Source organism: Mya arenaria, chromosome 2 (assembly GCF_026914265.1).
Source record: "Mya arenaria isolate MELC-2E11 chromosome 2, ASM2691426v1".
NCBI lineage: Eukaryota > Metazoa > Mollusca > Bivalvia > Myida > Myidae > Mya > Mya arenaria.
The window spans coordinates 26,548,753-26,563,406 of record NC_069123.1 but is presented as its reverse complement, the minus strand read 5'-3'; the positions used below and the strand labels follow the sequence as shown (position 1 = coordinate 26,563,406).

The following is a 14,654-nucleotide window of genomic DNA, read 5'->3' as shown; positions in this document are numbered from 1 at the left end:
ACAAAAACATTAGTATGAGTGTTGGTGCATATGTTTGGGTCAGATTTTCAGACAGGTTTTGTTGCAGAACCAATAAAACTGCCACATTAATTATTCATAATTACAAGATTTTCCAAGCAAAATCACCCATGGTACATAACAAAGCATATAACTAGCCCAGTAGTGTATTGGGGTATGCAACAATAAGGTTAGTGTTAAAGTGAGACTTTTCAATGCAATGACATGGAAGCATTTATGTGATGCAGCAGCAAGCAGTTTACCTCGGGATCAACATAAACTTATCCCTAGAACAGGTAATAAAAAACAGTTTAATATGTTACAAGAGGACTTTAATTTTGTTATCTGATAATACATGGTCAGTGTTTTTTCTGACCAATGCCTAAATCAGTTTTGGAAGAGTTGGTGTATTCTTAAAGAAACATAACAATTTTCGATCTATTATTTTAAGCATACTTGCCCATTTCTAGGCAACATGAGACTTCCCAATTTTAGTCAAAAAATCAGAAAGGCTTCTACTTATATCTTGCATTTCTCAAAGAGCAATAAGCCTGAGGATTTAAAGGTTTTTAAAAAAGAATCTGCAAATACATGTATATCTGGCCCCAATTTCTCGACATATATCATGCCCATTATAAAACAATCAAGCTGAGCGCACTATATTTTTTTCGGTACCATTTGTGTAATATCTACATTCTAAATATTGTAAAAGGAAATTATCTGTAATATAATCACGATAAACTATTTTTTATATAGTAAGATCAAGATTTATTAAGAAATATGGCTTCATTTTAAGAAATTTGGCTTCATCAAATAATCTACTATTAACTAAACCTTCTTTCACGTAAGAACTTCCGAGAAATTGGGGTCTGACTAACAAGACTTTCTTAAAAGCTGAAGCCCAAGAATGCAGACATAGGCAGCCTTTTATACAATATCAGGGGTTCTTATAACAGCTGATATTTGTCAATCCTGAAAAATAGGCGGGCGGCTGTTTCAGTTTCAGGGATTCATGCCCCAAGCAGGGTAAAGGGGGCTAGGATCCCTTCCAAATTGTTTCCAGAGTCATTTACAGTCAAAATCCATTGGCTCTACTTCCTTGTTGACTCAAACTTGATTATTATTTACCAAATTATTTTTACTCTATGTAAGCATTCCCGCTTGGCTCTATATTCATGAGGCTTAAGTTTTTTATCCGTTTCCTAAGAAATCGAGCCAAAGGGTTTCGATAGTATATTCATTTAAAGGTACTTCCTGCTGTTAATGTATAATTGTCCTAGCAAAAATTATCTTTACAATACAGTACAATAGTCTGTGGTAAAAAAAAACCTTCAATTATGATTAAAGGATTAATCCTGAATTTAAGAACCCCTGAATATCTGCCACATTTTGCAACAGCCAAAAGCCAGCCTGACAACATAATGTGAGTACCTGATTCAGGTCCATAAGGTGAGGTGACAATCCACCGTGCATCGTCAGAATGGAGTCTTCAACTACAGCAGCTGAAACAATTGTTAAAGATAGTATGAATTTTTCTACATGAATTTAAAGAAAGGCCTATGACAGTCTTGCAGGTACCCTTCGAATCTATGAAGTACGATTCGGGTCAAAAGTCGCTTTACGTTAGTAGCTCCAAATAGAGGTGCACCTCTAAATAGAGAAGTGCAGTGGTATTCAGGAGACAGAGCTGCACCTATCAATATAGAGGTGCAGTGGTATTCAGGAGACAGAGCTGCACTTAGCAATACAGAGGTGCAGTGGTATTTAGGAGGCACACCAATCAACATAGAGGTGCAGTGGTATTTAGGAGGCACACCAATCAATATAGAGGTGCAGTGGTATTTAGGAGGCACACCTTGCAATATAGAGGTGCAGTGGTATTTAGGAGGCACACCAAGCAATATAGAGTAACAGTGGTATTTAGGAGGCACACCTAGCAATATAGAGGTGCAGTGGCATTTAGGAGGCACACCAAGCAATATAGAGGTAAGTGGTATTTAGGAGGTACACCTAGCAATATAGAGGTAAGTGGTATTTAGGAGGCACACCTAGCAATATAGAGGTAAGTGGTATTTAGGAGGCACACCTAGCAATATAGAGGTTAGTGGTATTTAGGAGGCACACCAAGCAATATAGAGGTAAGTGGTATTTAGGAGGCACACCTAGCAATATAGAGGTTAGTGGTATTTAGGAGGCACACCAAGCAATATAGAGGTAAGTGGTATTTAGGAGGCACACCTAGCATTATAGAGGTGCAATGGTATTTAGGAGGCAAACCAAGCAATATAGAGGTACAGGTCTAAATTCACCTCTATTTCAAATGTAAATACCCAAAAGGTACGTCATACAAAATGAAATATGCTTCATCATGATACTGTTACGTTTATCTTTAGCTTGACTATTACCTTGAGGCATTCAGTTGTATTTGAACCTTGCAATTTCATATCTCAATATCAAAAGCTACTCCAGTTAACTTGTTTTTGGACAAAAACATGAACAAATGAGACCCATTTAAAGAGAAAAACAACGTTACTATCATGAAATATAAAAGCATGTTAGCAATCATTCAAGATAACAATATTTGAGGAACATAAAAAACTGCAGGTGTTATAAATAAAAACTGCATCAAGCAAAAATGGGTCAAAAATAGTAAAATTTGTAGCTATCTGCATTGAATCAGTATGCTTAATACAACTAGAAATGTGTCCATAGGACACGGATGCCCCCACTTCGATTTTTTGTCACAGAAAATAAGCCATAATGATTATTCAGGATAATCTGCACAAGGGCAAATCCTTTTCAAAAATTAGATCGGATAAGATATTTTTTAAGTATTGTTGGGAAATAAAGGGCCCTAACTCCTAAATGATTAAAGCGATTTCCATGGCTATCGAACTTGATCAAGGTATTATGGTCACAAACATGTGTTAAAAGTTTGGTGAGGATTGGACAAACAGTTTTCAAGAATTAGATCGGAAACAATCTTCGGGACGTATTTTTCAAGTCTTTTTTTGCAAATAAAGGGCCGTAACTCCTAAATGACAAAAGCGATTTCCATGGCTATCGAACTTGATCAAGATATTATGGTCACAATCATGTATGTAAAGTTTGGTGAGGATTGGACACATACTTTTCAAGAATTAGATTGGAAACATATATTTTTGAAGTATTTTTGGCAAAAAAGGGCCGTAACTCCTACATGACTAAAGCGATTTCCATGACTATCGAACTTGATCAAGATATTATGGTCACAAACATGTGTTTAAAGTTTGGTGAGGATTGGACAAACGGTTTTCAAGAATTAGATCAGAAACAATCTTCGGGACGTACGTACGTACAGACAGACAGACGTACGTACGGACAAGGGCAACCCTATATGCCGCCACTTTGTGGGGGCATAAAAAGAGGCCAACGAGGGCCTTTGCTCTACTGGCATGACTTTTTGGTATGTTTTCAGGCCTTTTTATATTCTGTTTTTGGGGCCGACATTCGGCCCCATTCCCCAAGCAAATAAGTATATATTTTTCCCCAATTGTCGCTTAAAATTCCCCACCGCCAAAAATATAAATAAAAAAATCCGAAAACGGAACGATATAAAGCGACGCAGTTATTATCCGTCTTCTAAACTTTGGTATGACGTCATCTTAGTGTACTTCCTAGACTACCGAGTGTTCCGAATGTACTGGTTCCCAGTTTAACTGAATTGTATGTGAATAATAAAGCATCTACTCCGGAAACCATATGCGATTTCCGCCCACGATTTCGTTCACGATATTTCAGTTTGAAGTTGGAAATGTCGCATAATAATCGTTGTTACGTCAAGAAATTGGACAAAATTGCGGCGAAAGGATGTAAGCGGGTCGACACATTCTTTCGCCAACAGTCTCTGAGCCTTGATAATAATAATAATGTGGAAAAACGGATGAAAGTGCAGTCTGTGTATGTCTTTTTTTATAAACAAATGTCAATGTCAATTTTCCCCAATTTTGTTAATTTTCCCCTCTGAGAAGGACCCGCCACCTTTCCCCAAAACCTGAAAAAAAGGGCTGGTTTTTATCCAAAGCATGTACATAGTTGTAATATGCAATATTCTGAGTCCACATTCAAAGGGAAGCAATCAGTGAACCATTTGTTTTCCTACTTATTGGTAAAAAAGGCAAAGGGAGAATAACACTACAATAGTAGTTACACAACTCTGTATAAGTTGTCTCCCTTAGAGCACACTTGATAGGAACCACTTTAAGGGCCATAATTCCGTCATGCATTGCGGATTGGCTGGTTATCCAAACAAACCAAGCTCTCCTGTATATCTGACTACTGTATAGTTTGACTGAGATACTATCAAAACTGAAGTCAAGAGTATATTGTGTTCACAAGCAATTGTTAACAAACACAATGATGACGGAAAACGCATGATTGCAGAAGTTCTTCTGGCCTTTGGCCATTACAGCTAAAAATGAAACATTCCTTTAAAATACCCGTGACCATTTATACCCATCACAAATAGGAAAGCACAGTTTTTTGTTCAGTAGCAAGAAACTATGATGTCATTTTGTTTATTTACATAATATTGAGTAAAAAAATAGTCTGTTTTTAACTTGACAGTCCCCTAAAATATAGGGTAGGGATGGCAATTTCTTTTAATATTTAGGTAATGTTGTGTAATTATCATTGTCAAAATCAAAACCATTTGGTCAGTATTAACCTTTACTTGGGTGCTTTTTACTAACAAGACATTTATAAATGCATCTTTCCAAAGCCAGAAACAACCGAAAAATGTAGTCAAAATGGAACAAAATAAACAGTTAAGAAAACATTTGTCAGAGGGCAATTAACAAATACGGGACAGCGTAAAAAATAAGGGTAAAACGGAAACATGCCAAAAATATTTTTTCATTATGCCTTACTGTAAGACCATATTTTCCTTGATTAATATTCATGATAAACATGGCTATCCAATTAGAACAGTGAATAGCTTTCTCGTTTCTCACCAAAGTGTACTGGGCTTGACAACCAGCCAAGGCATATACAGTCACCAAGCCAGACAAGTTGGTTTCTTGGAGTGCTTTGGTTAACTGTACATCACAATACCAATCTCTTGCCCAACATGAGTGACTTAGCATACTGTAAGTTAAAACAACTTTCTTTAAAATCGTTATTAAATAAATAAAGCTTCAACTAATAGTCCAACCTATGGGTAAACAATTGAAGCAGTCTGTGAAGGTTTTCCACAACTTGATGTTGTACCGCCTCTTGCATTCATCGTAAAATCCGTAGATTCTGAAAAATTGCACACAAAATGTGATTGTGAATTATTCTCAGCATAAACCAAACCAAAAACTTAAATTCTTATCATTTTGTTCTTTGTCTGTAAAATCTCTTTAATACTGTACAAACTCCGTGAGTTTCAGGCTTATTTTAGAAATATATTTTCTTTCATGCTTTGACACTCGTGAAATAAAATTAGATCTTACACTGAAATCAACCAATATTCTCTATATTATTGATATTTTGAAAATGAAAAAGACTGTTCTCACCATTTTCACCCTGCATATTTAAGACTAGTGACTAGCCTTAATTCAAGGGTCATATTGACAATGTATTTCAAGATTTTTGACAGGCCTAAATTCAGAGGTCGTATTGATAACGCATTTAAAGATTTTTGACCGGCTTTATATAAAAAGGCGTTATGACAAATAAGTAGAATCCCTAATCACCTGTTGATTGAAGCGCATTCATGGTTCCCACGTAGAAGGAAGCAGTTGTTTGGGTATTTCACCTTGTATGCCAGCAGCAGGCAGATAGATTCCAGGGATCGCTTACCTCTGTGAAGTATACATTGAAATTTCATTGCATCATTTAACATAATCAAGGATATTACCAGGCAGATTCTGATATATAAACTTCACTCAGCAGCCGCTTTGCTCTATAAAATATACACTTAACATTAGGAAAATCTACAGGCAGATACATGGATTCCAAGGCCGGAATTCATAAAACATCTTAATTCATTTCCGATCTTAAGTCAATTTACTAAGTTTAGTTTCTCACTGATCATATGATATAATAACTTTATACTATTTTATTTACTGTCTTCATAAAGATGCTTTAAAAAAAGCAGCCTTCTTTTAGTGTGCCTTTAAAAATGTTAAGAAATCAACTTAAGTTAAGATGCAGATGCTAAGATGTTTTATGAAAATGAGCCCAGACATTGCTTCCCTGTATGAAATTAAATAGTTTAGTTTACTCTACCCCTAGAATCATAATCACATCTACCATATTTGTCCTAATAGATGCCTCATGAGTGTTTCATTTCCAATAGCCTCTAGCACTAAAATCCTTGTTCAGATGTGTCAATAAAAATTGGTTGTTTGTAACCTTAGAGTAGGATTAGAGTGTATTTTTATATATATTAATAGTCAACAAAGTTGTTAATTATCACTGATAGACCAAACGATAACAAGTCTTACCCTCAAATAATCTCATTTTTTTTGTTGTTTTGGATATAAAAAAAAACATTATAAAGAGGGTTCCTTTTAAGAAAATGCCTAGAAAAAAGAGTCAATGATAAAAGTGGTCAGATGTAAATGGCAACATTCCATGATTAATGTTTACCATCTTGCATACGACAAAATTTCCTAGAAATGCCTTTCATAGCTAACAAAACTACTTAAAGGTATATCAAATTTTTAATCTATTTCAAAATAGTAATTTGAATGAAATTCTAAAAACACATTCTTTTATATCGAAATACTTCTGTACCTGTCAACATAATCGCCTAGAAATAGGTAATTCTTATCAGGCGGATATCCATTATTGTCAAATGTTTTAAGCAAGTCCTCAAACTGTCCGTGAATATCACCGCAGATGTTAATCGGGCACTCTAGCTCAAGAAGGTTCGGCTGCTGTAGGAATATTTGCCGAGAGAGAATACATAGCTGTCTTATCTGGGTTTCTGGTAGCTGTACCTGAAATGCGAGTGGAATTCTGTTACGTGTAGTGAAATTTAATCAGGATTCTTGCGAAATGCACTCCTACTCAAATCAATAAATGAATGCAAAACATCATAAATTGTAATGAATTTATGTAAAATGCACTTCTTCTTTCATGACGAAATAAAGTGTGATAAATCATAAGGAGTGTTCAAACTAAGATACTGACGGCTAGCACCCTTAAAAAAAGGCAAAAACCAACAACAAAAAACATTCCTTTTCTGATTTTTATCTTTGTATAAAACATTAAGGTAAATAACCATACTCTTTGACATGAACATAAACAAATATCAGCGGTAAAATTGGCCAAAAATAATACCCTGTATTATACCTGTTTCCCAGGAGTTTCTTTTACAGACAGCAACTGTTCTATCACTTTGTCAATGTCAATCTCTGTGTTTGGCGCATTTGTGTTCTTGTTCATCATCTTGACTTGTTTGTTATTCTTCGTCAATCAAACATTATCTGTAACGTAAAAGCAAGAATTATTTTTTGTTGAAACCATGCCTTAACAGCCTAATGGTAACGATGTTCGTTTCATGCCCTTTGCATGAGCAAGCCCGAATTCATATACTTCTGCTTGGCATTTCAATTTTGAACAAGCCATGCTGTTTAAAACCAAGAATTTGAGCAAACCCGGAAAGCATTTTACCAGTGCAGGGCTTGCAGGTTTGTGCTTATTTTGACCACAGGAAATATGTAAAAATATGGTATCAGTAGTGTCCTTGCCAAGCACTAGGTATTAGTTGATAGTTGTAACTGGGAAATTTGAAGTACTCAGTACTGACTACTGGTTAAATTCCAGGAAAGCTGTCCGCCATGTGTTGGTTCTTTAGCCAGGCAAGTTAAAGAAACAAGAGATCTATCTATTCAAAGAGAGTTAGGGTATGGCACCTCAAAACCCTTGTGTCTCTTTCTGTTTTTTCAACTCTACAGACATTTAAACCAGAATGATGGCATTTACATTGGACAGTCTTTCAGCATACCTTGCCTGTGTTTTGAAATCTTAGGATTGCTATTTGTGACACATGTAATGTCCCAGAAAATTGGAAAATTATATTTTCCATTGCTTTTGTACAGATTTATGTTTACCAAACCTGTGAACCCTGGGTGTGGCCAGTAATGACACCAAGTGCATAACTTAAACATTCACAAGGCCTAAAAAAAAAATTGTTTGGTTAGGGTTACATCCTTAAAAAAAATAGGTAGGGTAGGTAGGCTTTTTATTTTTTTTTATTTTTTTTTTTTATTAGGCTTTATATAAGAAAATAATTTTCATCATTGGAGAATGGTGTTAAAGCTATCTTCTGTATAAGCATTTAAGGTTTAAACTTAATATTAAAAAGCAATTTTAAAAAAAACGAGATTTTTTTTTTTTTTTTTTTTTTTTAATTTTTCATTTTTTTTTTCAAACTGACTATAAAAACGGTAGGGTCGGCGCCTATTCCGTAGGTAGGGTCGGGTAACCCGAACCAAATGTATTTTTTTTTTAGGCCCAACCAATTTTGTTAAGATGAATGCACAAACTACAGAACTTAAAGCTAAAAAATGGCCTTTGGGCTTTCAACAAGAACAAGGCAGAGTAATTCACAAAATCAACTGCAGAAGCAAAAAGCAAATTGTCTCTCAAAATCCTAGACTTGCAAATTGTCTCCCTTAACTCTAGACTTGAATTTACATGTACATGTAAACTTGGCTTAAAATAGAATTGGCTCATGCAGACCTGGCTAAAAATAGAAAGCATTTCTTTAAAACTTTCATGGCTCTAATGGATATCTAGATACTGTACAAGTTTCATCGAGATACAATCAAAACTGAAGACTGTATCGTGTTCACAAGCAATTTACAGACGCACGAAAGCAGGGATGCACATACTACGTACACATTACCATCGCATAAGCTCTTCTTGCCTTTGGCCAGTAGAGCTAAAAACAAACTAACTTTGAAATAAGAAGAAGAAAATGCACTGTCAAATCTCAAGATACCTACAGGAAAAACAAATCATGCACTCAGACCCTATTATGTCTAGTGCAGAGTGTTCAGGAAAATAACAACAGTAACAACATTACAGCATTGGTAGTACATGTACATGTAATGAATTACAAATCATGCTTTAAAAAGGGTCTGGAGAACAAGTCTAATGAAGAAAGCGCATGACAACCAAAATTGGGGATAGATTTTGGGTATACATAACAGACAGGAAATACTACCTTCAGGAAAATGATTACCAATTCGAAAAAATGACTTCAAAAGTAGGAATTCAACAAGGGTCAGTTCTTAGCCCAACTCTGTGTAATAACACAAGTGACAGCATGGACGGAGTCAAGGGAAAGCATGTAGGATTTGCTGATGATGCAAGTGTACGGAATTGTGACAAAACACCTGAAGATGCAATACAGGCTACTAGCAAAGATCTTGGAAGAAATAAGGATATGGTGCGATAGATGGAACATGAACATAGCACCAGAGAAAACCCTGGCTTTACTGTTTAGATCAGAGGCCACATTTACAGCATGTAACAGTAAAATAATTTTCAATAAAAAAGAAATGCAAATAGTTAAAACAAAGAAGTGCTAGGTATCACACTGGATGACAAATTGTCATTTGAAAATTCAACTGAGGAGAAAACTAGCAGTGGGTTTAGTGCATTAAAAGGACTGGACACTTTTATTGGGAAACACAACGGCTGTAACCAGACCACATACATGGAATTGTATAATGCATTAGTTTTGCCTATTCTTGACTATGGGATCTCTGTTGCAGCCACCTTAACCGAACTTCCAGAAAGGGTCAGATCCAGCTAATGAACTAGCAGTTAATGTTTTAAGACAGGCCTTCCAGGAAGCAATGACAGAAAAGGCAAACACTTCATACCAGGACCAACTGCCACATGAGCTGGATCCTAAGAAACCAGAGAAGTTTAGGAAGATAATAAACAAACATAGAATTGATGAATCTAAGTGTGCAGTCCAGCCAATTGTTAAAGAAGACCAATACTTGGCTGTATGTGATGTGGAGATTTTTAAGGAAATGAAACAAAAGTATGGCAAAGAGAGAGTGAAAAAGAAGTGCCCAGAGCATTACTACCACTTGAAAACCAAATGGAAACCATTGTACATGATGAAAGAATGTCCCTGGCGAGAGATCCACATACAATGGAAAATTCAGACATTTATAACACTGGAGGAAGTAGAGTCTGTATTTAAAGAATTCAACAAGAACAGTGCACCATGTCCCGGAGGAATTGTTTTTGATGTAATGTAGAAAAACTGTGGAGAAATGCTGAGCAAGAGTCTGCTTTTCTTTTTTCAAAGATGCTGGTACAGACGAGTTTAAAACAAACAAAAAAATTATGCTGCCAAAGCCTGGAAAAGTAAACTACAATTCAGTCAAATCCTACAGACCTATAACATTAGAAAGCATCATTGGAAAATTACTTGAAAAAATTATCAAAAAGAGACTCACATGGAAACTTGAAACAGAACATGCAGTGTCAAAATATCCAAATGCAGATAGGAAAAATAAGTCTTGCAATCCCTACGACATATTGTTCAAAGCATACAGGAAAGTAGTGATGGGATATCGGTTGGAGAACTGCAACCGATTATCGGTTGGAATCGGTTAGCAAACGGTTAGCAAACCGATGCGATATATCGGAAAAATAATCGGTTAAATGTTATTTATTTTCATAATTTTCTATTCAGATATATTTATGTCTTAAAAGTGACTGTTTTACTTAAATTCTAATGATCTTTTGAAAAGGTAAAGAACTTAAATTACAATCAGGTGTATACATAGCTGGCATTTGTGAGAACTGACTGGTATTATAGTGGTATATACCTCTGTAACAATGTACATATCTAGCATACAGCAAGGAAGTACAAATATTTAGTTTCTCTGGATGATAAAACTGTGATTGTCTGGAAGAAAATAGTCATTTTTTGGTAATATTATTGTAATGGTTACGTTAGTGATAAGTTGCACCATGTTCCTACTGCTTGTTGCTAGGCAGACATTATAATATTACTACCAAAAAATTACTATTTGATTTTAAGAGAAGCTAGAATGAATCAACTGACATCTTTTAGAAATGACACATTTCTTTTAATTTATTAGGAATTCAGTAACATAACATCTACAGCTTAAACTACTAAAACTAGAACTTTGCAACAGACCAGAAGTAAATATCTCTGTACAAACGCAACAAACTGAATTGTTTGGCAAAATACAAAACATTTCAAGCTTGGCAAACTACTTCAAAGTAATTAACACATTTTCACTTAACTTGCAAAACTTAGAAACATTACCATACTTAAGTGGTACAAAGGAGCCTGCAAACTAACCACCAGCTAACAAATGGAATATTCAGCAAACTGAATAGTTTAATGTAAGGACTTTTTCAGTTACCAAAATACCGTTATAAAATACGAAAATCTATCGAAGTTTTGCTAATTCTTTCAAACTTATTTTTTGACGCTATGGGCGCCGCCATATTGACAGTTGTGCCTAACTGTACGATGTCAAATCAATTTTCATTGGATAACTGCAACGAAATACTAACGCTTCATTGGCTGACCATTTGCCGGCATACTTCGGTTTAAACCGTTAAGCATTAATCATGTCTGATATTTCGGATACTTCAAACTTTCGGACAGGCACACGTTCTTTCTATTAAAGTGGGGACAATATATTAGCAAAACATTAATGATGATTACACAAACACAGCTCTTGAGTTTTAAAGTATAATGCTGAAGCCTGACATTAAAATACTGGACGGGAAATTTCAAAAGATTCAACTAACCGGTGTTTTTGTAAGTCTTTTTACAAAGACGACAAATGGCGATGTTCATATTCAAATTGTCCTTTGTCGGTGGCAAATTCAGGGCGATCTTTTGAAATCCAAAGACCTTCCATACATTAGACTTAGTTTTGGATCCTGGGTGATTAAATATCTCCGACTCTCTATTGCCGTCTGCTAGAGCGGCCATTTTGCGTGCTTTCAGAGTTATTTCCCATTCAGAAATCTTCGTTCGTACCCGTGAGTATTCGTACCCGCTATCGACTCGGAGAACACACAATCAATTATCGGAATCGGTTGGGCTTTTCTAGCCGTTAATCGATTATACCCGCTAATCGGCCCATCACTACAGGAAAGCGACAACAGGGGTGAAAAATTAGTGTTGGTCATCATGGACTACGAATCTTGCTTTGAAAGAGATTGGCGGGCCGGTCTACTTCAAAAGGCATTCAACAGCAACATTCATGGTAGAATTTGGATATACTTGATGGAGTTGGTAACAGACAGAAAGTACTACCTGAAGTTAAATGACCACAAATCTTAAATCATATCTAAAGTAGGCATAATCCACAAGGGTCTGTTCTGAGCCCATCTCTCTGCAATCTTATCTCTACACAAGGTATAGCTGGGATGGAGTGACTGGACATCATACAGAATTTGCAAATGATGCCCGTGTCTGGAACAGCAACAAGACAATTGAAAATGCCATGTTGTCAACAGTTAAAAAAAGAAATACAGCTCTTGATAAGATTAATACAATTGTGTGATCATTGGAATATGAGCATAGCCTGTCCAAGAAAACTAATGCAATCCCAACTTGCAATTCAAAACTGACATGGAACCCGATAAAGAGTTGGTCTACAACAATATGCCGGTTCAAAACAAAAAGTTTCTGGGGGTAAACATGAACAACAACTTGTCCTTCACCACCTACATTCATGAGAAGTCAAAGTCTGATTAAAGGGCACTAAAAGGACTGGATTGTTTCACCAGTAAATACAGTGGCTGCACACAGACAACATATATGAAGCTCTACAAAGCCCTGGTTTTGCCAATTTTGAACAGTGGTTTAACTGTACAGGTTACTCAAACTGACCAATGCATATGCGCATTTGAACCGGTCCAACGCAGCGCTATGTCAAAAACAAGTGGATGTTTACCAAATACAAGCACAGAATCATTGGAAATACAGTAAAACTGTGATCACTCGAGGTTGCAGGGGACCGAGCGTAAATGTTTCGAACGACCCGATTTTCAATTCTCCAGTCTGTTATGAAATATATTTCAGTGTATTTCAAGTATGAAGTAGTCTGTTTACTAAGACACCTATTATGTGTTGCGTTTTGGAAATCGCTCATATGTACAAAGGCTGTCGTTTACTATATGTATACTAAATATAAAATGTAAAAGAAATATCAATAAATCAATAAATTGATTATTTTTTTTTACATTTAAGCAAAGTGACAAAAAGTAATTCTTTTCAGAGAGTCCAATGTTGGATCAATATTGTAGTGTTTATTCATATTTTATTACTCATTTACATTTCTCACAATTAACTTCTTGTCATTTACTTCCCATAATTTTCTTCTAAAATGCCCATTTCAACTAATATCGGTCATGCGTTAACAGTGTTTAATGGTTTTTCACACCTTATCAATTGCCTTTCAACTGTCATTTCACTTTTTACAACTTAGAAAATTTTGATACCTAGCAATTGTTTGTTTATTTTGGAACACGCGTTCGGGAAAAAGTGTGAAATTATGACCATAAGGTTTTGTGCATGATTTGTGTACTTGGGACCGAGAATTTTGCTCCACTCCTCGACATAATTAGGTTTCGATGCAGAGTAGGTATATTTTAGGAAAAAAGTTAGGGACCAGGCTCCGACCTCGAGGGAACACCGGTTCTCGAACGACCACTTGTTTGAACGACTACAGTTTTACTGTATTAACAAATACTATACCAAAGAACATTCACATAAGGTTGTGACAAGCAGAGGAACTGGTTAGAATTGTAGTCAAAAGAGAAGATGATCCACTGAAAGAAGACTTAAACATGTGGATGTGGATGTCAATCAGTAAAGTTTTAGGGGGAAACCTACAACATTTGCCTTTCTCATGAGCCACAAAATTAAATGACAAAAATCAAGATATAGAGAAGGAATTTGAGTACAACGTAAAGTACATTGGTGTTTCTAGGACACGCGAAAAGGTCAATTCAGTGTTGCATGATAAAGAAACTCAGACCACAAACATAGCACACACAATTGATGCTACATCTGAAGAATACTTCCTGGTGTTCACAGACGACTCTTCACTGGGTCACCCAGGTCCTTCCGGCGCGGTTGCTGCCATCTATCTTGAAGGCTACAAGACAAACCCAGTTTTGTTGAATAAGGGCTTGTCAAAATAAAGCAATAACTTTTCTGGAGAAATGGCGGGTATAGAACTAGCACTAGACTTCCTGACAACTTCAACACCACAAACCAAACAAAATCACATATTCACGGACTGCCAGGGAGAAATATGAAAGAAGCAGCATTTTCCAGAGAACCCGAAAAATAAAATTGAAACCGTTATCAACATAAAAACATCTGTAACAACTCTAGAGGACAATGGCAATACAATCCAAGAGCACTGGATACCTGGCCATAAAACATAAAGGAACATGAGCTTGCCGGGGCAAAAGAAGGAGCTAAGAAGGCAGCAAAATTTGATGAAGAAGAATACAATGATGAAAAGAAAGATGCCAGTGAAGCCACAAAAATGATGAAAAGAAAAGCCAATAATGAAAAAATGGTTAGCACAGTACCATAACTCTGAGAGGTCTTCCACCATACATGACATCTTTGTGATACCCGGGGTCAG

At 35.9% G+C, this 14,654-nt stretch overlaps 1 protein-coding gene across 2 annotated transcripts in view; it reads right to left on the bottom strand.

Annotated features, from left to right (window-relative positions):
- LOC128204888 (uncharacterized) overlaps positions 1 to 14,654 on the bottom strand; it is a 30,696-nt gene that overhangs the window by 12,767 nt on the left and 3,275 nt on the right. For both annotated transcript variants that reach the window (XM_052906301.1, XM_052906293.1), the window contains exons 2-6: positions 7,321 to 7,454; positions 6,760 to 6,965; positions 5,715 to 5,822; positions 5,189 to 5,277; positions 1,429 to 1,499 (exon numbers count right to left, since the gene is read on the bottom strand). In XM_052906301.1, the coding sequence (XP_052762261.1) occupies positions 1,429 to 1,499; positions 5,189 to 5,277; positions 5,715 to 5,822; positions 6,760 to 6,965; positions 7,321 to 7,416 (570 nt within the window). In that variant the 5' untranslated portion in view covers positions 7,417 to 7,454. The remainder of the gene's footprint in view (positions 1 to 1,428; positions 1,500 to 5,188; positions 5,278 to 5,714; positions 5,823 to 6,759; positions 6,966 to 7,320; positions 7,455 to 14,654) is intronic.